Source organism: Hemitrygon akajei, chromosome 9 (assembly GCF_048418815.1).
Source record: "Hemitrygon akajei chromosome 9, sHemAka1.3, whole genome shotgun sequence".
NCBI classification, from domain to species: domain Eukaryota; kingdom Metazoa; phylum Chordata; class Chondrichthyes; order Myliobatiformes; family Dasyatidae; genus Hemitrygon; species Hemitrygon akajei.
In genome coordinates this window covers 128,201,032-128,227,125 of record NC_133132.1, presented here as the reverse complement: position 1 = coordinate 128,227,125, position 26,094 = coordinate 128,201,032, and the positions used below count along the sequence as shown (strand labels likewise).

The 26,094-nt window shown below is 39.2% G+C and overlaps 1 protein-coding gene across 1 annotated transcript in view; it reads left to right on the top strand.

Moving 5' to 3' along the window:
* The window catches only part of LOC140733514 (structural maintenance of chromosomes protein 6-like), an 82,589-nt gene that overhangs the window by 24,282 nt on the left and 32,213 nt on the right, over positions 1 to 26,094 (top strand). Inside the window, exons 6-13 of the mRNA XM_073056947.1 lie at positions 739 to 804; positions 16,749 to 16,825; positions 19,544 to 19,645; positions 20,848 to 20,967; positions 22,508 to 22,606; positions 22,934 to 23,080; positions 23,772 to 23,860; positions 25,225 to 25,389. Of these exons, the coding sequence (XP_072913048.1) occupies positions 739 to 804; positions 16,749 to 16,825; positions 19,544 to 19,645; positions 20,848 to 20,967; positions 22,508 to 22,606; positions 22,934 to 23,080; positions 23,772 to 23,860; positions 25,225 to 25,389 (865 nt within the window). The remainder of the gene's footprint in view (positions 1 to 738; positions 805 to 16,748; positions 16,826 to 19,543; positions 19,646 to 20,847; positions 20,968 to 22,507; positions 22,607 to 22,933; positions 23,081 to 23,771; positions 23,861 to 25,224; positions 25,390 to 26,094) is intronic.

The following is a 26,094-nucleotide window of genomic DNA, read 5'->3' as shown; positions in this document are numbered from 1 at the left end:
GTTAACGCATTCCTCAAAATGTTAGAGGCAGCCTGCCTTGTCTTCCCACGATACACAGAGGTAGGTTGTTATTCATGTTTGAAACTAGGATAGATTATTGCAAGCATTCTGAGAACCCAAGGCTGAATGGTAATTATTTATTTATGATATAGAAAGTTTATTATATCCTTAAATCTGGTATGTTCACTAAAGTACAAAGGCTTGATTTATTTCACATGTTAGTACCTGACATGTGAAGGAAAACCTGGGCACCTCTTAATGATCAGAGACTTGACAGTCCAGAGTCCTCTCCACAATTTGTGACCTTCACTATCTTCATCTTGTTTACGTAGATGTGTTATGCACTAAGGCAAACAATAGGTATATGGTTTGTTAATTAAAGGAAGGTGCAAGGCGTTAGGAACTCAGATATTTTAACCATTTATTCAGAATTTTCTTCCACAAAATGAATGGCTCTTGATCTCTACCAGGTCTAAACTAACTCACTAAAATAACGTGTCAGCCTTACCCAGCATTTGTTAAGAAAAGGCTCCACTAACTGGTGTTTCAAACACCAGCCATTCCCTCAAATTTCTTGCTACAACAGCACTATTTGGCTCATGATGTTATGGAAGACTTTTGGATAGGATGAATGGTAAGGTTAGATTCCTTTGGTTTTTACTGAAGGTTTTTAATGCTCATTATGCAGTTTTAGTCGGCCATTATTTTCTTTTTTATTTGTCTATCTTCTTTCTGAAGGACACTTAGTTTCCACTAAGAAAGAAGAACTCAATGCAATTTTGGACCAGTTCAACATCCAGGTAGGTCTTGTTCTCTCAAAGTTCTTGATTTTGTGCACATGAACTAGTTGCCTCATTGCCTTTTAATATTTGTCTGGAAGTATCCACTCACATTTGATAGCAAAAATTCAGATGTGACTAATGGTTGCTATAAATAAATAAATGTATGTATGTATTTAGAAATACCAGATGCAGTAGGCTTTGCCTGGAGGTAATATGGATATCAGCAGGACAAAGCTGTTTGGAGCCTCTGATGTGCGTGCCCCTGTATATACACCAGTGGTTTGTGACTGACTTTGACTTTTCAGCTCTCTTAAATACGCTCCATTGGTACTTATTATTCTCATTAATCAAGAGTATGTTGCAATATTTTTCAAAGAACAACATAATTTGAAGAGTATATTTTCAAGCACCATGTTTATTAAAATACTTAATTTACATTGATTCTTTTGACATGAAGATGACAATATGTGTTAAATGAAAACTATACTTGCCAAATTGTACTTTTTTTGTAACTAAGATTGTGATTAATTTTTAGAATTCCTTGTGTTCCAATGTGATATCTGGTATTGATTGTTTTGTGAAATGTTTACTTTAAGTTTGCTGATGACACCATTGTCGTAGGTCAAATCAAAGGTGTTGATGAGTCAGCATATAGGAGGGAGATTGAAAATCTGGCTGAGTGGTGCCAAGGAGCTGATTATTAACTTCAGGAGAGGGTAACCAGAGGTCTATTAGCCAGTCCTCACCTGAAAATCATAGGTGAAGAGGGTCAGCAACTTCAAATTCCTCTGTGTTTTTATTTTGGAGGACCTGCCCTGAGCCCAATATATAAATGAAAATATGAAGAAAGCTTGGCAGTTCCTCTGCTTTCTTAGGAGTTTATGGAGATTCAGCATGACATCTAGAACATTGACAAGCTTCTATAGATGTGTAATGGAGAGTCTATTGACTGGCTGCATCACACCCTGGTATGGAAACACCAATGTTTTTGAATGGAAAACCTACAAGAAGCAGTGGATATGGCCTAGTCCATCACAGGTAAAGACTTCCCAATCACTGAGCACATCTGCATGAAACGCTTGCAGGAAAGCAGCATCCATCATTAGGACCCCTACCACCCATGAAGTACTATCTTCTTGCTGTTGCTATCAGGAAGAAGGTACAGGAGCCTCAGGACTCACACCACCAGATTTAGCATCAGTTACTACCCTTCATCCATCAGGCCTTTGAACCAAAGGGGATAACCATTCAACTTCACTTGCCCCATCATTGAAATGTCCGCACAATCAATGGACTCATTTTCAAGGGCTCTTCATCTTAGATTCTTGATATTTATTGCCTATTTATTTATATTATTTCTTATTGTATTTGCTCAGTTTGTTGTCTTCTGCACTCCGGCTGAATGCAGAATTTGGGTGGCTTTTCATTTATTCTATTATGGTTATTATTCTGTAGATTTATTGAGTATGCCACAAGAAAATTAATCTTAGGTTGTATATGGTGACATATTTGTACTTTAATTATCAATTTACTTTGAACTTGTAAATTACAGAGCAGGCATGAGAGGGGACTTGTTTTTTTAGGCTATGCCTTTAGCGACTTGGTGATGAGCTCTGTCAATAAAAGTGAAATAGACTACAAATGCTGAAAATCTGAAAGGAGAACCAAGTTCTGGAACTATTCTGGATGTCAGGCAGTATCTGTGAAAATAGTCAGTGTTTCAGATGAAAGACATCTGGAAATGGGGGAAGATAAATTGGTTTTCAATTGCAGAGGAGTTGGATAGACCAAACTGAACACTGCTGATAGGATGACAGATTTGCTGTGAGCATAAACTGTTGAGATTAACTGATTTTTAGCTTAATAAGGGAATTGCTAGGTGTAGCATGTAGACCTACTGGAAATTCCCACCAGGTCAGGCTATGAGAAAAATGTGAGTCGTTATCAGTTGGATGACTGTTGAGCATTGGCTAATTTTGATACAAGCAGTGAAAATAAGTGGCTTGTAGCTTTAGGTTTGATATTGAATCCAGGTAGCTGCATTGTGCCCAAATGGAAGGTGAAATGCTGTTCTGCAAGCTTATGTTAGGGCCTTGTCAGAGCAGTTCAGGAAGCCACAGTGGAAGGTTAAAGTGGGAATGGGATAGGGAATTCTCTGTAAGAGTTGGTTGTGGGTCACCTATGTGCTATTTTGCTCTTTACAGTGTAACGTCTCCTCACTTAGCATAGTCTGACCTGCAGAAAGCACTGCTTTCTGTAGCTTTCAAGTTTTGTTTTTTTTTCCTGTTATTTCTCTCTTCTTTACCCACATGGTTTACCCAAGGAAAGCCTGCATTACCATAGCAGAGTTATTCATTTTTAGACGATTCTCTACTTCCTTCTCTGCAACTTAGAACTAATGTTTTCTGGCAAAGTGTTTTTGATCCAAAACATTCTCTTTTCACAAGTGCTGTCTGAACCTGTCTGGCCAATATCTCTCTCTTTAAAAGTAGAAAGTTTTCCTGTTCAACTCAACTTTAGTCTCTGTGATTATATCTGGAACAAATTGTTAGCATCGCCAAGTTGTGTGGGATGTTCTTCATATATTAAAATATTATTTTGAATCCATTTCGTTATTGGGCAAGAGGATTCTGTTTGTGAAATGGGTGCATTGGATGTGAGGAGCTAATTCAATTTTCGTTCTCACAAATTGTAAGGGCAGAGCACTGCCAGTCATCTGGAAAATCTCAGGATCCTAGAAAAAGATGTAGTGCTACAGATAGAAAATTAATCTTTGAATGGCTAACTTCCAGCCTTGTTCCATATTCCACTACTTAAAATTCCTTTTGCATTTTGAAACATTATTTTGTAGGCTAAGAAATTATGCTGCTTGAACCAGTTGTATTAAAGTGAAAAACTGGGAAGAATGATTTTGACGCCAAATACCAAGCAATTATGTACAGAAAAAATATTCAGTATTTTGCTAATTACTGAAAAACAGGTAACAATTGAGCTTGGTTAATTAAAATGTGGGAGGATATATCACAGATGTGCCCTGTTTCCTGCTATGGTTAATTACTGTCCCAACTGAATTGAAGAATGGTTCCATTCAAACTTTTGCCACACCTTGCCTATTGTCTTTGAAAATTTTATTCACATTGCACCAAATTAATATGCTTTTTGCCAATTAGAAGCTATGAGACAGCTTGCAGTCTCAAATGTGCCTATTACTTTTGGATATACACTATCACTGTACCAATACAGTAAAGATGGCATTAATTAGAGCATTCAGCATTGAAGATGAACAGACAGACAGACAGACATACTTTGTTGATCCCGAGGGAAATTGGGTTTCATTATAGCCGCACCAAGAATAGTGAAGAAATATAGCAATATAAAACCATAAATAATTAAATAATAATGTTAATAATTTCAAAGCTATAGTAGTACATACTAGTAGATTGCGGTATGATTACATGGTGTAGGAAGACTGTTACTCATGAAGTTGGTCATTAGCAGGCATTTCAGCCCACCAGGTCTATGCCGATCACCAAGAACCTATCCATATGAGCTTGCCAAGGAAAGTAAATCAAGCCTATGTGTTCCCTCATCGTAGCTGAAATGCAATATCCCAAGTGAATCTCCTCTGTTCCCTCTTCAGTCCAATCTCATTCTTTCCTGTAGTGTGGTGACCAACTCTGACCACACTTGTTTTACCTAATAAATCCTGCGTCCATAAAACCTGATCTGTTGGCTCAAGAGGATCTGTAAACTGGTCTTACTTGCTAATAGTTTCTTTTAATCATGTGATATAGGTATGGACATAAGAAATGGGGGGGGGGGGTAGTTGGTTCAAAAGCTGGGGGCCCATGGCAAATTGGTAATATGAGGCAGAGAATGTAAATAAACATTTGTTTTTGCTACTGGAAGCCTATGTCCAGTGGTGTACCACTGGATTGGTTCAGGGACCTTCAGTTGCACCTGATATGGCAAACCTGCTGTCTTGGAAGCAGTTTAGTCAATGCTTGCTGAACTTCCTACATCCAAATTGAAGATAGTCCTCCAGTGCAGTTGCACCAAGGTTTATTATAGTTTCATGAACCTAAATTTAATCTCAGACCAAATTAAGGTTGTTGAAACTGAATTGCAGTCTGAATGCACTGAGTTTATGCATTGATCAAGATAACTCATGAGTGTATGCATTTTCTGAGAAGATTTGGTTAGCCCAAGAGGAAATTCATTGCAGCTTCGTGCATACGATAATAAAATAGTCTGATCTAATCAAACAGAAAGTAAGAATTAAGTGGAGGCAAGCTGTTTTCAAAATATCTTTATGAAATTGGGAATGTTGGTTAGGCCCTGAAACTAAGAGAAAGGGATGGATTCTGGAACATGGCTTGTGGGTGTGGAGGGTGGGGGAGTAGGTGGGGGGAGAAAGGTGTGTACAGTCTAAGAAATTGCTAAAAAGATTGAAAGCTTGGAGGAAATCTCAACTGCCTGAAAACTTATGTCTCACATCAAAGTGTTTTGAACCTCTTAACTGTTCAGTTTATAGAATGTTAGCCTGTGATTCTACATTTAGTTATTTATTTGTAATTAGTTTTTGCCACTTGCCTACTGAAGTGCTAATGATCAATTTGCAGTTTGATCATTATTTATGAACTTCCACTACTGTATCAAGAAGTGACATAAATCACCCAAATTTTACTGTTTACCTTTTGGTGGGTGGTCAGGGATGGTGTCTAAGAGAATCTTAGTCACTTCCCACTTAAAGTAGTTTTACCCTTGATGTACCTTATTAACTTATTTATCATGTTGAGTACTTCCATCAAAAACCCCTTTCTTCACCAGCTGCTCTAAAGAGTGCAGTCTGTAGCTTCACATAATTTCTTTATCCATGGTGTAACTCTGGTAAACATCTTCTCCAGGATTTTGGTATCCTTCATAAAATATGCCCGGAGCTAAATAACCTATCACAGCTAAGGCATTTGCTCCTTCAGCTTTCTGTGTGTGTTGTTTTGGATTTCCAGCATCCATAAACTTTCTGGTATTTGTATTTGGTTTAGAACAACTTCCATATGCTCTTCCTGCAAGTATGCTGTCTTTCATGTTTTTCTACCTTCAAGGGTTTAGATCTCTCTCTCAAGGTTATCTGTTTTTGCACTCCAATTATGTGTTGTTTGTATTCCCTTATCTGATTCTTTTATGTCAAAATGTGTTACTTCATCCTTTTTGATCTATTATGTGTAGGTCCATTTCATTTGTCTTTCATAATTTTCTTCCTGTTTTCTACATTGTCAAATTTTATATCATTCTAGTATTTGAAATTTTGAAATTTGTACAAAGTATGAATCATAGAACCATAGAACATTACAGCACAGAAACAGGCCTTTTGGCCCTTCTTGGCTGTGCCGAACCATTTTTCTGCCTAGTCCCACTGACATGCACCTGGCCCATATCCCTCCATACACCTCTCATCCATGTACCTGTCCAAGTTTGTCTTAAATGTTAGAAGTGAGCCCACATTTACCACTTCATCTGGCAGCTCATTCCACACTCCCACCACTCTCTGTGTGAAGAAGTCCCCCCCAAATGTTTCCTTTAAACTTCTCCCCCTTCACCCTTAACCCATGTCCTCTGGTTTTTTTCTCTCCTAGCCTCAGTGGAAAAAGCCTGCTTGCATTCACTCTATCTATACTCATCATAATTTTATATACCTCTATCAAGTCTCCCCTCATTCTTCTACGCTTCAGGGAATAAAGTCCTCACCTGTTCAACCTTTCTCTGTAACTCAGTTTCTCAAGTCCCGGCAACATCTTTGTAAACCTTCTCTGCACTCTTTCAACCTTATTAATATCCTTCCTGTAATTTGGTGACCAAAAATGCACACAATACTCCAAATTCGGCCTCACCAGTGCCTTATACAACCTCACTATAACATTCCAACTCTTATACTCAATACTTTGATTTATAAAGGCCAATGTACCAAAAGTTCTCTTTACTACCCTATCTACCTGTGACACCACTTTTAGGGAATTTTGTATCTATATTCCTAGATCCCTCTGTTCTACTGCACTCCTCAGTACTCTACCATTTACCTTGTATGTTCTACCTTGGTTTTTCCTTCCAAAGTGCAATACCTCACACTTGCCTGTATTAAACTCCATCTGCCATTTTTCAGCCCAGTTTTCCAGCTGGTCCAGATCCCTCTGCAAGCTTTGAAAACCTTCCTTACTGTCCACTACACCTCCAATCTTTGTATCATCAGCAAATTGGCTGATCCAATTTACATTATCATCCAGATCATTGATATAGAAGACAAATAACAATGGACCCAGCACTGAACCCTGTGGCGCACCACTAGTCACAGTCCTCCACTCAGAGAAACAATCCTCCACTACCACTCTCTGGCTTCTCCCTTTGAACCAATGTCTAATCCAATTTACTACCTCACCATGTATACCTAGTGACTGAATCTTCCTAACTAACCGCCTTGTCAAAGGCCTAACTGAAGTCCATGTAGACAACATCCACTGCCTTCCCTTCATCCACTTTCCTGCTAACCTCCTCGAAAAACTCTAATAGATTTGTTAAGCACAAAGCTGTGTTGACTCTCCCTAATAAGTCCCTGTCTATCTAAATACTTGTAGATCCTATCTCTTAGTACTCGTTCCAACAATTTACCTACTACCGATGTCAAATTTACCGGTCTATAATTTCCTGGATTACTTTTAGAGCCTTTTTTTAAACAGCGGAACAACATGAGCTATCCTCCAATCCTCTGGCACCTCACCTGTAGATACCGACATTTTAAATATATCTGCCAGGGCCCCTGCAATTTCAACACTAGTCTCCTTCAAAGTCCGAGGGAATACCCTGTCAGGTCCTGGGGATTAATTTACTCTGATTTGCCTCAAGATAGCAAGCACCTCCTCCTCTTCAATCTGTATAGGTTCCATGACCTCACTACTTGTCTGCCTTATTTCCATTGACTCCATGCCAGTTTCCTTAGTAAATACAGATGCAAAAAACCCATTTAATATCTCCACCATTCCTTTTGGTTCCATAAATAGCTGACCACTCTGATCTTCAAGAGGACCAATTTTATCCCTTACTATCCTTTTGCTATTAATATACCTGTAGAAGCTCTTTGGATTATCCTTCACCTTGACTGCCAAAGCAACCTCATGTCTTCTTTTAGCCCTCCTGATTTTCTTAAATCATAAAGAGTAGTGGTCTGAATAACACATTTCCTTGGAAGTGCCACTGTATTCTACATTCTTAAAGCAGATGATTGCTAATAAGCTGTTAATTGACCCATGTCCATTTGAGCATCCATATTGCTGTAGACTCTTTAATCTTGTTACTTTCTATACAAACAATGGTGCTATTTTTGTTTGTAATATTTTTTACGATCCAAAGACAGTTTTACTCCAAGAACTTTGAGTTCTTCAGGGTTAATCCATAAGTGAGCTGCTTACTGATCGGAGTAGCTGGACTGGTATTGGTGGTGGGGCCGGTCGGAGGAGCTGGTTCGGGTACGCAGTTTGTGTATGGAAGAGCAGAGCGTGTTGCTGCCCGCTACTCGGAAGCCTCAAAGTCAGTGCGGTATAATTGTCTTGGACGTTTGACTTGCATTCGCAAGACTCTGTTGGATAGTGATAATGTAAGTGCTGCAGGCCTGTTACTCTTGTCTGGTGGAGGAACAGATGACATGGGAGCTGTGTAGCCTTGGTTGTAGTGAGGACTAAGCCTTAAGCCTCGGACTTGTGTTGGGCTTGAAATTCTGCCCTGTGTTCGTTTAGGAAGAGAGACAACCAACACCGGAATATTACAAAACTTGGGTTTATTGCAGAATTCGTAACTGGCACAGCGAATCGACGGAGTCGCTGGAGAAGGCGCGTTCCGACTTCCCCTTACAATCTGCTCTTATTTATATCCCTTTTCCCCCCAGCACAACCCCCCGCTACATATTAGGTAATATCGGGCACTTGTGTCCATCTTATTGGCCCGACGCCATACACTCACGAGTTACCTGTTTCTTTTGTTTACTGAATCGCGTGACACTGGTAGTTTCGGTGTAGCGGGGTCCCCAGTTTTGCTCCCCCCCTCCCTCGCATTCCGGTCCCCTAATATTACGTGAGCCACTCCTGACCTGTAATGGCAGTCTCGAATTAACCCTAACATTAACCCTAACACTTGCCTGCTGCTGCAGACCAGGTGAGAAAACACGGAAGCATTACAGCATGGCTTCAGCGCTTGTCTGGGGCCTGGCCTCTCCTGTCAGTGTTGGCCTTCCATGTTCAAGAGATAGAACATGTATTGCATGTGTCTGCACACTGCTGGGAGATTTTGCCAGACATTGTCACCTAGGGTCTTGGACTATATTTATGTTTCTTTTTCCTCCTGTGAATATGTTTCTTTGCTTGCTATTTTGAATTATGTTACTCGCTATTTTGAATGTTATGCTTCCTATTTTGAACGTTTTTCACTTTGGCCACAGAGCAACACTGTCTTGTTCAGCTGTATCTGTGTATAGTTTGAATGTTGATTAAACTCGATTTATTCAGTTTAATTTTATTGGTCCATGATGTTTTGTTGTAATACATTTTAAAGCATCAGCTATATAGCCTCAGCAATTCTGTCCGTTTCTTGACTGCAGAGTTCTTTCAGATCACTAAAATACAGTGGGTCAGTCTGTTGCTGCTATGTCTATCTCTTCTAGAATTACAATTTTCAACACCAATCTTCCTTAATCTATCTCATTCTAAGAAAATAGAAATAGAAGATGTAGAGATGGTTATCATACCAAGCAATATGTGTACTTCATAAAGTCTGAATGCCAAATTTCCTTGGAGTGCTACTGTATTTTACATAGAATAGAGAGGAACAGGATTGATGTTTCAGATCAAAGATCTTTCATGTGAACTGGGGATAAAAGTTCAAAAGAACGTGGAAGAGTGCAGTACAAAGAAACAAATTCCAAGGATCCAGTCAGCATTGGGAGCAGAGCACTTTGAAAAGGTTACTCACAGGTTGGCGAAGCTAGCAGAAAAGGAGAAAAGCAGGTGTTCGGACATACCAGAAGTCCAATCAGTGTTGGGGGCAGAGCACTACGAATTAAATAAAAGTACAGAAGGGGCAAGTGGGGCGGCCATTGTTAGGAGTAGGCCAGCAGTGAGAGTAGGAGCATCAGACTTGGACTTAAGAGGCTGAGGTCAAAGAAACAGGTTAGAAGGTTTGGTCTTGGTTGCCCTTTGTACAGTGCAGGCAAAAGAGGTGGGGGAGTGGCACTGCTAATCACAGATATAGAAAAGGAGCTATTCATGGAGGGATTGTCTACTGAGTTAGATTGGGTAGAAGTCAGACACAGGAAGAGGGCAATAAACACAAAGTACACTGCATATGCTGTGGTCAAATCAACGTGTACAAACAAGCTGGAGGATCTCAGCAGGTTGGGCAGCATCCGTGGAAACAGTCAACATTTCTGGCCGAGACCATCCCCAAAGGGATTGGAGATGGTTTCGGTCCGAAACGTTGACTGTTCGTTTCCACAGATGCTGCCCGACCTGGAAGAGGGCAATAAGTGTATTGTGTGTTTTTTATAGACCCCCCCATAGTAACAGAAACATTGAGGAGCTGATAGGGAGGCAGATTCTGGAATGGTGCAATAATAATAGGGTGGTTGTGATGGTGATTTTAACTTTCCTAATATTGACTGGCATCTCCTTAGAGCAAGGGGTTTAGGTGGGGTGGAGTTTGTTAGGTGTGTTCAGGAAGGTTTCCTGATGCAATACACCCTACCCTCGTTATATGCGGGGGATACGTTCCTCGCAGTCGACGCATAATGTGAATAATTATTTAAATGGAGAAAATAGGGATGCGTTCCAGAGGGCTTCCTAAGTATGTTTTATCTGTAATGTATTCACATTTTCATACCAATATGACAGAAAAGCAGTACCACAAGGCAACACTCATATTATATTTCATCAATTTAAAGTAATATTCAATGTAATATATCATAGAAAGTTAACATACTAGGGTGTTTAGTACTCACCAACAGTGGCAGGTGTGTTCGCTCCAGGAGATGAGTGGTTGTTGTGGTGTTGGGCAGCTTTACATGGATTAGGTGGGTGGTTGTGGTCATCAGGATCATATCAAGCACAGCAAGGGGTGAAGGAAGACTCACAGAACTCTTAGAACTGCCAGCAGCAGGAGATGACACTGGTTTGAAGAAAGTAGTGAGGGTTGTTTGCTTGGCAGCATTTTGTTTTTCAACATAAATTTGCTTCTAGGGAAGAAGGGTTGATGGCAGGGGACGATTGAAATGCTGACTCCGTTCTAAACTTGGGTCCATGTCCATCGCCATTTGTGCCAAGTGTTCTGACTTCCACCATTCCCTCACCGTTGGTAAAGTCCCGGGATTTTCAAAATCGTCTGTTGCTTGCAGCATCTGAGAGATAGTTTGCTGTAAAAAAAACATACGCCTTGAATGTGGATCACACCTTGGTCGAGTGGTTGAATCAGCGATGTGTTAGGCGGCAGGAAATGTACTGTTACGTTAGGATGAATGCTGTCCAAATGTTTAGGATGGGTTGGTGCATTGTCAAGCAACAAAAGAACTTTGAAGGCAAGATTCTGTTCCCGGTAGTAGCGTCCCAGAGCTGTGTTACCTTCACCTGATGCTGTGCTATTTATAATTTCCAACTTTTTTCAAGTGTTGAAGCGGTTCTTTGCCGCTCGGCTGATGGCCCAGGACCATGACATTGGGCGCTTAGGAGGCATAGTTAAATATTTCAAGCACAAAATCACTGCACCGTAGGTAAAACCAACAAAAGTTTATGAGTGCAAGATCGCACATCCACACCTTGCCAAAACCAATGCGAGACTGGCGGGAGTGGGATTGTGAGGCGCGCACACCTGACTTGTATTGGCGGGAAAGCGGTGCCTCTCGTCCCAACAGTGAGACTGTGAGGCATGCGCACGTGATTTGTATTGGTGGGCAAGCAGTGCTCCTTGCATATCTCTGAGTTTTGGACACATATAAGGAGATGTTGGTAAAATAGGTTCCTCGCATAACTGTGAATCCGCATTGTCCGAAGATGCATATAACGAGGATAGAGTGTATGTAGATAAGCCAACTAGAGGAGGGGCTGTACTTTATCTAGTATTGGGAAATGAACCCGGTCAGGTGTTAGATCTCTTGGTGAGAAAGCATTTTGGAGGTAGTGATCACAACTCTATTTCCTTTACCATAGCACTGGAGAGGCAATTTGGAAAATATTTAATTGGGGTAGGGGGAAATATGATCCTATTAGGCAGGAACTTGGGAACATAAATTGGGAGCAGATGTTCTCAGCGAAATGCACAACAGACATGTGGCAAATGTTCAGAGACCATTTGTATGGTGTTCTGCATTGATATGTTCCCTGGAGGTCGGGAAAGGTGTGTTCTCTTGAGGTAGGGTAAAAAAAAACATGGTGTATAAAGGATGTAGAACATCAAGTTAAGAAGAAAAGAAAACCTTACGAAAGTTTAAAGAAACTAGGTACTGTTAGGGCTCTGGAAAATCGCAAGGGTGCCAGGAAGGAGCTCAAGAATGAAGTTAAGAGAGTTAGAAGGGGCTATGAGAAGGCCTTGATGAACAGGATTAAGGAAAACCCCACGGCATTCTACAAGTATGTGAAGAGTAAGAGGATCAGCTGTGTGAAAATAGGGCTATTCGGAAGCGAGAGTGGAATCGTGCATGGAGCTGGAAGAGGTAGTGGAGGTACTTAATGAATACTTTGCTTCAGTATTCATCAGTGAAAAGGACATAGGCAATTATGGGGATGACTTACAGGGGACTGAAACACTTGAGTGTATAGACATTAAGAAAGAAGCTTTTGAAAGGTATTAAGTTTGATAAGTCGCCGGGACCGGACAAGATATATCCCACGTTACTATGGAAAGCGAGGGAGGAGATTGCTGAGCCTCTGGCAGTGATCTTTGCATCATCAATAAGAATGGGAGAAGTATCAGAGGATTGGAGGGTTGCAAACATTGTTCCCTTGTTCAAGAAATGGAGTAGTGATAAATCAGGAAATTATAGTCCAGTGAGTCTTACTTCAGTGGTGGGCAAGTTGTTGGAGAAGATCCTGGGAGACAAGACTCATGAGCATTTGGAGAGACGTAATCTGATTAGGGATAGTCAGCATGGTCTTGTCAAGAGCAGGTCATGCCTTACGAGACTGATTGAATTCTGAGAATGTAACAAAACTCATTGATGAAGGTAGAGCAATGAATGTAGTGTATATGAATTTCAGTAAGGTATTTGATAAGTTTCCCCATCCGAGGCTCTTTCAGAAAGTAATGAGGCATGGGATCTATGGAGACCTTGCCTTGTGGATTCAGAATTGGCTTGCCCACAGAAGGCAAAGGGTGGCTGTAGATGTTTACTATTCTGCATGGAGATCGGTGACCAGTAGAGTCCTGTAGGATCTGTTTTGATACCTCCTGCTCTTTGTGATTTTTATAAATGACCTGGATGAGGAAGTAGAAGGGTGGGTTTGTAACTTTGCTGATGACACAAAAGTTGGGAGTGTTGTGGATAGTGTGGAACATTGTCAGAGGTTACAGCGGGACATTGATAGGATGCAGAACTGGGCTGAGAAGTGGCAGATGGAGTTCAACCCAGATAAGTGTGAAGTGGTTCATTTCAGTAGGTCAAATTTGAAGACAGAATATAATATTAATGGTAAGACTTTTGGTAGTTGTGGAAGATCAGTGAGATCTCGGGGTCCATGTCCATAGGACACTCAAAGTTGCTGCTCAGGTTGACAGTGTTGTTAAGAAGCTGTATGGTGTAATGACCATCAACCATGGGATTGAATTCAAGAGCCATGAGGTTATGTTACAGCTATATAAGGCCTTAGTTAGACCCCACTTGGAGTACTGTGTTAATTTCTGGTCACCTCATTTCAGGAAGGATGTGGATACTATAGAGATTGCAGAGGAGATTTACAAGGATGTTGCCTGGATTGGAGAGCATGCCTTATGAGAATAGGTTGAGTGAACTCGGCCTTTTCTCCTTGGAGTGGCGGAGGCTGAGAGGTGACTTGATACAGGTGTATAAGATGATGTGAGGCATTGATCGTGTGGATAGCCAGAGGCTTTTTCCTAGGGCTGAAATGGCTAACATGAGGGAGCTCAGTTTGGAAGTAGGTATGAGGGGGATGACAGAGGTAAGATTTTCACACAGAGTGGTGGGTACATGGAATGCACTGCCAGTGAAGATGGTAGAGGCGGATAAAATAGGGTCTTTTAAGAGACAGGTACATGGAGCTTAGAAAAATGGAGGGCTATATGGTAGGAAAGTCCTAGGCAGTTTCTAGTGCAGGTTACATGTTTGGCACAACATTGTAGGCCAAATTGCCTGTAATGTGCTGTAGTTTTCTATGTTTCTATGAATGCAAGGTTTGTATTACAGTGGAAACCTAAGAAATATACAGAAAGAACAAAAAGAGTTCAAGCAGAGCTGAACGATAATGTACTGGGGAACCTGAAAGGCCTCTGTTCCACTGTGCCAAAAGCGCAAAATTGGGGTGGGGTGGAAAGAACAAGGGATAAGTCTGTGATAAACTTGTGCAGGAGATGCAAACTTCTCCAAAATGATCTGTTTGGAAGAGTGCAAGTAGAGGAATGAGGACGTTAGAGCAAAACCCAGCATAAATTCAAGTGGCAGCTCCTCATCTTATGTCTAAGCACTGTGATTATTTTGCATCAAGGGCTGCTAACTTGTATGTGTCTTTATAATTCTCAATAGTGCTATTTCTCCTCCTTTGCTGTTACACTGCCAGCATTCTTACTGAAGGTGATCTATGGTATCTCAGCCTTTCTCTCCATGCATAAGAGGATTCATTTCTTTGTTAAGTGGTTTAGTCTTTGACTAATCTTACTTATGTAATGGCTTCTCTGTAATGTTCACTGCTGAGGTAACCTTTTCCCATAGCAGCAATGTTTGGGTTATGGCTGGAGAAACCAGGACTGTTGGATGCATGTTAGCCAATTGGAGATTGTTGCTTTGTCTTGTGTATCTGGAAGGATGTTTTTTTGCGGTCTTTTGTCGAGGAGAGATGAAGAGGGAAGACGCGTGTGGAGAGAGTTGATAGACCTCCAAGCGTCGCGACCTTCGGACCCTCAGATCGCAGTCCACTCCGTCCGGTGGTCTACCAACCCTCTCCACAAACGTCTTCCCTCTTCATCTCTCCTTGACAAAAGACCGTGAAGAAACATCCTTCTGTTACATTAGCCTTAGCAGTGAAACATTACAAATAAACCATTACACTTATGTTTATAAAAGACTTCCAAGTTTCTTTTGTACATTATTGTTAAGTTGTTCTTTTGTTCTTTCTGTGTATCTCATGTTTCTACTGTATTATAAAAAGTTGCATTTGTTTCTTGAAACATCTAGGAAGCTGTGGTTGTGGATGACTTTCCTGTAGCTCTCATGATGTGGAAGCTCTTTTTAAGCCATTCATTGTTCATGCGTGTTTTAAAAATCTAATCCTAGTGCATCTAGACCTCATGCTATTTTGACTTAAGTTTTTCCTTCTTATATTAAGTACTTTAATGCTTAATTGTAGTTTGTCTGTCTCCTTGGCCATTCTAAGCCTGATCTTGACCATAATTCTCCAAATATTCTGTGACTAACACATGGTCTACTGACTCTTTTTGAAGAAGCCCATCCAGCATCTTTTCTCTTTAGCTGAATATATTGGTTTCTCTTGTACATATTTTAAGAATTTCATGTTTTGCACTCTTCTATTGATGTTGCAATCGACATTTTCCAATTTCTCTATTTTATATTCCTTGTATTTTTCTGTAGTTTGCATACAGGTTTTCACAATCTTCTTATGGCATCCTATAGTATAAGTCTAGATCTAAAGTTTCTCTACTGTTCTCTAACTAGAACCAAACCCATCCTCGGTCTATCACAGCAAAGATTTCTGTAGTTATTTTGAAATAGTACCAATCAATGAATTTAACAAATTTTATGAATTTTAAGTTCATATTTTAAAGCATCTAGAGATAAAAACTAAGAAATATCCTTGTGAATGGATCAGGGTTCTGCTGGGTGATCACTTCAGCTACAACATTCAGCTTACGCCAGACAACTGACCTCTTTCTCAATGTCAGCAAGACAAAGGAAATGGTTATCGACCTCAGGAAATCTTGCACCCTTCTTCAAATCAACAGTACAGCAGTGGAAACTGCAAGCAGTTTCAAATTCCTGGGATTATTCATCTTGCACAACATGTCATGGTCCCAGAACCTCTACTTTATGAGGAGGTTCAAAGAGCTGGACTATGTACATCACTACTCATGACCTTCTACAGGTGCTTAGTTAAGTGCATACTAACATGCTGCATCACTTGGTATGGAAGCTACACTGCGGCAGCGAGGAGGGGTCTGCAATTGGTAACTAAAACTGCTCAATGCTTGATTGGACCAAATGTGCCCACCACCATCAAAGATGTCTTTACAGAAAGATTCCAGAATAAGGCCAACAATACCCTGCTTATGGACTGTTTGCCCCATTCCCATTAGGGAAGAGACTATGCAGCAATCATGTCAGGACTACTAGACTCAAAAGCAATTACAAACAAGAAAAACTCTGTAGATGCTGGAAATCAGAGCAACACACACAAAATGTGTGATGAACTCATCAGGCCAGGCAGCATTTTGCATGTGTTGTTCAAAAAAAATTACTTACACAAGTTATCAGGCTGATCAACACCTCCACACATTAACCCAGCCACCCACCACAAATTTCTCATTTCCTGTATGACAGTATACGATATTGAATCTTGAACACGCATTTTGCAATAGGTTATAATTATGTTGTATTAGATTAAGACTAATGGTGTTGTCTGAGAAATTAAACAATGAAACACAGAACAGGTTATAATAGTTAATGATATATGTATATTATTTTTGTACAGGTAGATAATCCAGTATCAATTTTAACACAAGAAATGAGTAAACATTTCTTGCAGTCCAAAAGTGAAGCAGATAAATATAAGGTGAGTTGAATGCATGAAGGTTTTAGATATGTATATTTGAAATACAATATAAACCAGATTATTCAGTCCAATATCCTTAAATCCTATGTTATCTTTTTTGAATGTGTATTGCATTTGTTATAATAGCATTTTCAATCATCTCTTTAAGAGTTATTGGCTGAAAGGGGGGCCTTTTTAATATGGTCAGATATTAAATTCATACTCTGAATTGGAAATAAATTGTTTTGTATGTACATAATTTGTACCATGAGACATTTTGCTGCAATAGCCAGGGAAGTGGTACTGAGCATATTGTTGGAGCTATAATCTGACAAGAGATCAGGTACTAAAGACATTTGTAGCATGTTCAACTAAGTGTTAATGACATAATTTATTAGTTTTTATTTTCCAAAATTCACTAAATCCTGGGAAATTTCCATTTAATTGGAATCTAATAAATATTTGCCTGTTTTTGAAAGGATAATGGACAGAAGGCAGGTATACCACAGAGATCAGTGCTTGGTCCTTTGTAGGTTTTAATCTATGAATGAGAGTGTCATAGGGTCATAGAGCAATACAGCATGAATATAGGTCCTTCCAGGCAAGCTAGTCCCAAGTTCCTTCATTCAGCCCATATCTGTCTAAACCTGCCCCATAGCTATTCAGATGTAACTTAAATGATACTATTGTCTCAACTACTTCATCTCGCAGCTCATTCTATATACTTACCAACTTTAGGCCCTTCTTAAATCTTTCCTCTCTCACCCTAAACTATCTCTCCTCATGGTCAGGACTCCCCTACCATAGGAAAAAGACTTACCACCCTCTGTGACTATACCTCTCATAATATTAAACATTTCCTTAAGTTCCATGAATAATGGTGTACCCTGGCCAACCTCTCCATATAACTTAGGCCTCCTAGACCTGGCAACATCCTCAAAAATATTTTATGCACTTCCTACCATGGATTGACTTTCCAAAACACATCAGCTCACACTTAACTGTATTGAAATCTATTTGCCACTCCCGAGCCCTCTTCACTAACTGCAAATACTTCCTCCCTGGTAATACTAATGTCCTCCAAAACATATGCTCTTCTTTTATCTCTTTACAATGATGATTGGAAACACTGATCTCCTGTCACCTGAGGTAGGAGGTCCTGCTGATCTCTAAGGGGACCAACTCTTTCTCTGACCACCTTTGTACTTTTAATATAGTTGTAGAACCTTTGGAGATTTTCATTAACCCTACCTACCAGATCCATCTCAAAGAGGGGGGGGGATGACAAAAAATTGCCCCCCAATTTCCCTCTTTATAGTCATCAAAGGATTCACATCCCTGATTTCTTAAACCCAATCTATGTTTCTTTCTTTTTCTCGACCAGTGACTCAATATTGTCAGTTAAGGTTCCCTAAAGTTGTCAGGTTAACCCTTCACCCAATCAAGAATGTGCTGCTCCTGGATGCTTGAGATAATCATTTTAAATCCCACCCGCTTCCTATTCATTTCTTTTTAACCCTTCAGACAGGCTTATCCATTTGACCTCTGCTGGATCCTACTTAATTCCCCTAAAATTAGCCCTGCTCCCTAACTTGTTCATTTGACATCCTTTTTTCAACGCTATCTTAAAACTAATAGAATTATAGTTATTACAGCCAAACTGCGCCTTGACTAGTAAACACAAAGTACACTGCAGATGCTGTGGTCAAATCAACACGTTCAAACAAGCTGGATGAACTCAGCAGGTTGGGCAGCATCTGTTGGAAGGATCAGTCAACGTTTCGGGACAAGACTTTCAACGGATGCTGCCCGACCTCCTGAGTTCATCCAGCTTGTTTGTACGTGTTGAACTGCTCCTTGACTGCCACTTTAGTTACCTTGCCCTAAGAGTCGGTCCTGAATTGCATCAGCTCCAGTAATCCATATAGATTATATTCACTACCCTAGCCTCATCTGCCTTTTTGGCTACCTCTTAAAAAATTCAAACAAAACTTTCTTAGACATCCTTCACAAATTCCACTTTGTTTCGAGGCCAGAGCACTGGGTAGCCTAGTCAATACTGTGGAAATCACAGCCTTATCTGTTAAAACTCGTGCATTGAAATAAATGCAGTTTAACTGAGTATAGCTTTATGTGTATTCGCTGTGCCCCTAGATATTCTGATTACTGAACTTGCTCTCGCTGGCTGCTCCTTCATCCCATGACTTGCTCCTGCTCAAGGGCCCCATTACCAACCCCAGCCAATGCAGTGATATTAGCAAATTTAGCCGTAAGAGCTCGTTACTATGGTGTATGTTTCTAATATACTGAGAAGCTCCAGTGTTAATCTAAGAATAGTTAAGGATGACAGTTACAAGCTGGGAAAGGTTTTATTTAAAGAAGTAAGTGAGATTTGATAGAAATACAATACTGTGCAAAAGCTTCAGGCGCATATATAGCTAGGGTGCCTAAGACTTTTGCACAACACTGTAATAATTTTGTGTACTGTACTGCTACAAAAGAAACAAATTTCATGACGCGAGTGATGATAAATCTGATACAAACAGATTTATGTACACTTGGGAAGGTCAGTTATTAATATATGGTATATTAAAAATATTGGTGATTCTTTAACTTTAAGACATTGCCTTTTTATACATATGTCATTAAAAGCATATTATGCATAAAGGTGGTTCCTTCAGTGGTCATTCAAAGTAAATATTTTAATATAAATGAACTCAACTATATTTGTGTTTTAAGTTTTTCATGAAAGCCACTCAGTTGGAGCAGATGAGAGACGATTATTCCTACATCATGAAAAAAAAGGCAGTAACAAATGAGAAAATTGAAAAGCAGGATGAGGTAAGTAAAAGTGTCCAACTTTGTTTGGCTTTTGTGCTTTTAAGTGCAGTGCATTTCACTGTGGATCTTAATAATTCTTGTGATTCTTGGATTAAATAAATGATCATAAACATGGAAGTAACACAACTGCCTGAGATATCAAGCATCCAGCTACTCAAATCCTATTTTTCTTTTATCTCCCTGAACTCGTTATTTTCACCCACTTCCCACTCCCCACTCCCCAATCCTGCTACTGTTTCCCATGCCCCTCACCAATGCCAGGGGCAATTTACAATTGCCAGTTAACTTGCCAGCACCTACAGAAAATCCACACTGTCGCAGGAAGAGCATGCAGATTCTGCATGGATAGACAGTACCAAAGGTTAGGAGTGAACTAGAGTCTTTGGAGCAGCAGATCTAACTGCTGTGCCATTCTGCTGCTTGATGACTAAATGATGGTCTGAAATTTAATAAAATATTGTTCTCATGTTCTTTCCCCTTTCCAATTTTACTGATTCATATTTTGTTTCCTTTTTCTGTTTCCTTAACTTCTGATTGCTCATGAATTATAAAAGGTTTCCTGAAAATATAGAAATATCCCCATGGGCTGCACTTTTTTGTTATTTCCTACCATAACTTTAGAAAGGCAGAAAGACATTGTCCTGTTAATAACTCTACACCTTAGGGCTAGTTGGTAGATACTTGCAGGTTGAGAAGTGAATTACTTTCTGGGTCGATCATTTCTGAATCCATGTCAAAATGTTATTTTAAGTTATCACAGCTGCTGATGTGTCTGTTAAATTATTTCAAATATTTTTCCTAGAAATAAAAATAAACATTGTAATCTAGCATCGCTTCTCTTTAGCTCAATCTGTTTTGGTTTCCATATTTCATTTCTAGCAAAATAATTTAAAATATATTAGAGCATGCTGCCCCAGCCAAGACTTGAGTTGGAAATGAAGTTAGATTCACCATACATTTTTGTATATGCTATTCAAGATCACACCTTGACACCTCACTATTTCATTGCCTTGGATACTACTTCACTCTATTGTTATTCGTACATGCAAAAATATCATATAAAAGCTGTAATTTATATTTCACTTGAATTATGTAATTATGGTGTAGAATATGGTGGACTAGAAATGTACCATCAATGTTTGTGCTTCAGTAAGTAGCTTCTGCAACTTGTATTTTGTATGATTTTAATCTTCGTTATAAAGAATCTATCAGAGTTAAAGGATCAAGTTAAAGAAAAGGAGGACCGTTACAAAAGCCTTTCCTCATTGAATGAATTGTTGGAGAAACTGGAGCAACTTAAGAATCAGATGGCGTGGGCTTTGGTGAGCATTTCAGTAGCATTTTGTTCTATAAAAAAAAATCATTCTAAGTTCCAAAGTGAATGAATAACAGTGATCAAATAACATGTAAACAGATGGCAGGAGATAATGTTCCTGAGCAAGAAAATACATTTTTCTCTCCCATCCCCCACCAGCCTCCAGCCTGCTTAACATCATGCTTCCCAGCAGTTATCAGCTGTTTTTGCTGAGGTCATGCAATAAATGTGTAATTGATATCAAACATGGGATTCTTACAAAAAGCTGTTGTTATTATCACATTTATTAAGGCACAGTGAAAAACAAGTCTTGCATACGATTCATAGAGATCAATTCATTGCAATGCATTGAAGAAGTGCAAATTAAAACAATACCAGTGTGCAGAATAAAGTATTACAGTTACAGAGAGAGTGTAGTGCAGGCAGACAATAAGCTGCAAGTTCATAGGGAGGTACAAGGTTAAGAGTCCATTTTATTGTACTAGGAAACTGCTCAATAATCTGAACAGCGAGATAGAAGCTGTCTGTACACCTGATGGTGCATTCTTTCAGACTTTCGTATCTTCTGCCCAATGAGAAAGGGAAAACAAGAGGCTTTTTAGGTTGGATGGTGTCTTTGCTTTTGTTGGCTGCTTTACCAAGGGAGCGAGGTTGACTCCTGACCCGTATATATGTTGAGCTGTGTCTACAAGTCCGCAGTTTCTTGCAGTCACAGGCAGAACAGTTGTCATGCCCATCCAGTGATGCAGATAGGATGCTTCTTATTGTGTATCAAAAAAGATTGGTGAGACTCAAAGTGGACATACCAAGTTTCTGGTAGGTGACATTATCCAAATGCTAATTATCCCATTCCTTATCAGTATTTTGTGGCTCTATCATAGCATCCATTATGCAGAGATTGAAAGCAACTAGTGCCTGTACACCAAATGTGTTTTGAAGAGCTTCCATCTAAAACATCAGATGTGTGGTAATATTTAGGAGGGAAGTTTAGAACATTGATTGAAATGTCATATTGCTGGCACTAAAGAGTAAATAGATCGCTGTAGTTATACAATGGCTTAAGTACAGTGCATTTACACAAACCTATTGGAAAAAATGTGTTTCCTGCCTGTAATGAGCAATGATTTTTTTTAATTCAATAAACAATGCTGGAGGGTTGCAGTGGGTTGAGCAGCATCAGGAGGAATGGAATTAACATTTCTGGTGTAAACTATACATCAGCTCTTGCATCAGATTCCAGCATCTGCAGTTCCTTGTGTCTGCATTATTATTAAATGTTACTCGTGGGTAATATGTAAAAGATCTATGAATTATAAAATACTTTATTTTAAAAATGCTGAAAATTATGGTGTTAGGACTGTTCAATTATTTCAATGCAAAGTCTTGTATTATGTGTGTGAAAGAAATTGTCCTTAATTGGGGTGAAGGCTTTGTGGTTATATCCTAGTGACTATATAGTTCACAGTGAAAAATGTGATCTGTGGAATTTAATTAAAGAGTAGTACTGGGAAAATGTGTTATATTTTTTCAAAATTTTGCATTGCAAGGTCATTGAGGTTGAAAAGCAAATGCAGCCAGTAAAAGATCGTATTAAAACTGAAGGAAATCGTACTGTCAAATTTGATCAGAAAATAGAAGAATGGCAGGTTGGTATTTTGATTCTATCCTTGGCCTTTCTATAATGATAATTAAATTTTGATAAATTTTAACAGAACTATCCGGAGGTTTTTTTCAATGTTGAGTGACAGAAGAGAGAAACTAATATTGTTGTAATTTATAATGTAGTGCTTAAATATGTAGCTGGATTGGTTTCAGTAAAAAAATTTAAAAAGACTCGTTTAATGCTTCAAGGCTTACTAGGCTTTGGCAAGTAATACATTTTTGCAAGGTGATTTCTGAAATAATGAAATTTTTGACTATATTATATATCTGAAATATAAATTTGAACCTCTGGTTTTATTCTTGTTCTATAGGTCAAAGTCAATGAGGCTGAGGAAAATTTTAAGGCAGTTCAGAATCAATTGCAGAGAATTACAGATGAAGCACAAGTATTACGACCACAATGTGCAACTTTAAAAGAAGACATACAAGGAAAAAATAAAGCATGCAAAGAGTCTGAGGTTAATAAATATTATATGATCTGCAGTTACTGTAAAGTGTACAAATATTGGATACAAGAGTGCATTAGGAAATATATGAGCAGTTCTCTGTTGAATACCTCAGCTCTCCCTTTGTCCTTTCATCTTGGTCTTCAATGTCTAGCAACAGGGATAGGTAGAGAAACTGAGCTCTGCAGATAATATAAAATTCAGTCATCTAACTCATTAGACGAGCTCACCTACTTTGTTGTTTATTGATGTACAGCGTGGAATAGGCAGTTTGAGGAATGCCACCCAGCAATTCCCCAATTTAATCTGAGCCTAATCACAGGATAATTTGCAACTGGTACATCTTTGGACTGTGGGAGGAAACCGGAGCACCCGACGGAAATCCATGCATTCACAGGGAGAACATGCAAACTCCTTACAGGCAGCGGCAGGAATTGAACCTGTTTCACCTGTACTATAGAGTGTTGTGCTAACCTCTACACTACCTTGTTGCCCCATAGTGTAATCTTGAAGAGACCCTAGCTACATGAGACGAGTGATTATTGAAATGTCTTGATGTAGTCAGGGCAAAAAATGTGCAAAACAATACAAAAGAAATTTCAATTCAGTATTTCTGCCCTCACCAAAGAAAAATAAAAACTTAATTTGCATATTTGCAGTGATACTTTACAAAACCAAATTTACTTGTATGTTTTCATTACAGGCAAAATTCCACCGCTGCAGAACACAGTTGAAGCAACTTGAAAAAGACCATGACCAGTTACAAAAGCGTATTAAAGAACTGAGAAATAGGTTAGACCATTACCTCTATGATCTTGCAAGGATCATTAACTAGATTCACCGTATATGTATCATATAGCAGTTGTTTTATAATCAAAAGATTGTTCCTTTTACTTTTTGAGTTCCTTTTGATGCTAAACTGAACTTCTGCCCTAGTAGTTCCTCCATCTTCAAGATAAAGCATGTCATGCTAAATAAACAGAAATTAACAATGGAATGTGCTGAAACCATTCAAGAAGTGGAGTCGTTTTATTTTCTCTGTACATAGATGCAGCCTGAAGTGTCTTACCAACATTTCTATAAAACAAAGAGATTAAAGACAAGACAATCTGCAGATGCTGGAAATCCAAGCAACACACACAAAATGCTGGAGGAACTCAGCAGGCCAGGCAGCATCTATGGAAAAGAGTACAGTCGGTGTTTCAGGCCGAGACCCTTCATTAAAAAGACTAAAGATTAGCTTCATTTGTCCCATGTACGTGCATCAAAGGATACAGTGAAATGCACCATGTGCATCAGCAACTAATACATTCCAAGGATTTGCTGGGGGCAGCCTGCAAGTATCGCCATGCTTCTGGCTCCAACATAGCACACCCACACCTTACTAACTGAATGAGATAGGAAACTGGAACACCCAGAGGAAACCCACGTGGTCACGGGGAGAATATGCAAACTCCTCGCAGACAATGGCAGGAGTTGATCCACGATCGCTGGCTTTGTGAAGCACTATGCTACCATGCTACGGAAAGTATATACTCTTATGATTTTGCTTATCTTCATTTGTCCGGTTTTTGAGTAGCTGAAATCTTTAATCATGCCTTTGATCACTAAACTTTAGTATTCTAGTACCTTTGCTGAAGTCCAGCAGCAAATTACTGCAAATACTGAAAAGCTATTTTGAAAGCTGAGCATGTTTGAATTCTCCACATGTCCAAGATCATCTGGGATGGGTGGAGGAAGGGAATGAAGTTGGTATTGTGGATTGATGACCTTGGATCACAGCAGAGCTGTGACTTTTGCATGACTTCATCCAATTTACTTACGAAATGTTATAAAACTGTCTGTTGAAACACCTCTAATGTTTAGAAGAAGGGTCTCAGCCAGGAACATTGACAGTTTATTCATTTCCATAGATGCCGCCTGTCCCTCTGAGATCCTCTATCATTTTGTCTATGTTACTTTGGAATTCCAGCATCCGCAGATTTTCTCATATTTGTGTTCTCTAAAATGATTTGGGATAGTTTATTTTGTTGGGAATGATGAAACAAAAAATAACTTTAAATTGTGTGTAAAGAGTTGGTATTTTAACATAAAATAGTAGTTTAATGGTTATTCTTTCTCTCCCATTTTGAACATGAACTTTAAATTCAATATAGTATGAACCAAAATTCTGAAGCTGATTTGAAAAAGCGTCAAGGAAGAATTAGCAGTCTGCAAGAACAATTAAAATCTCTGGAGGCTGGAGAGACTAGCACTTTACAGCAGTTGGAGCAGTTTCAGCATGCAATCAACAAGTCTAAAGATGAACATTATAAGCTTCGGTTGGTAACTTTATTGATGTCCCATATGTAGATGGCAACCTATTGAAGGCTTTTTTACTGTCATCACTCATGATAAAATGATTATTTGTTGCCTAGTAGCTTTTTGTATTAGAGAAAGTTATTTTCTGTGACCTTCAGTAATTTTGAAAAGGGAATTGGAATAATCTAAATATTATGCACACACAACTTACACTGGACAATTTTTTCAAAGTTGTTGCTTCCTTGGAATTTTTGTTTGTTTATGATAGACTGCTTGAAGCTGAACACAAATATAATTTCAAACTACTTTTATCACATAGGAATTTGGAGAAACAAGAAAATAACTTATTGAATATAATTGTTAAATTGCATAACGGTGCTGACGCTTTGCAATAGTTCATCTAAGCTAAAAATGTTTCATTGATGATTTTCGTTTGTACTCAGTGTCTGTGGCTTCTTGCTTAAATGTGCAACACTAATTAGCCAGCATTGATGGATTCCAGTTGCCCTGCTACTGTTTCTCCAATGTCCTGAAGAAACTTTTCACCAGGCTCATCACTGACAGTGCCAAGGTTTGCAGTGAAGAAGTCTAAATGGGAATGCAGATAATGAATCCTAAGTGACATGTTGCACTTAATGGTTTTGTATGCTTGAAGCACGTTGTCAAGCAGCTGCATATAGTTTAATGCTCTAGTTGCCAAGAAAATTTTCAACAACATCCTTGAA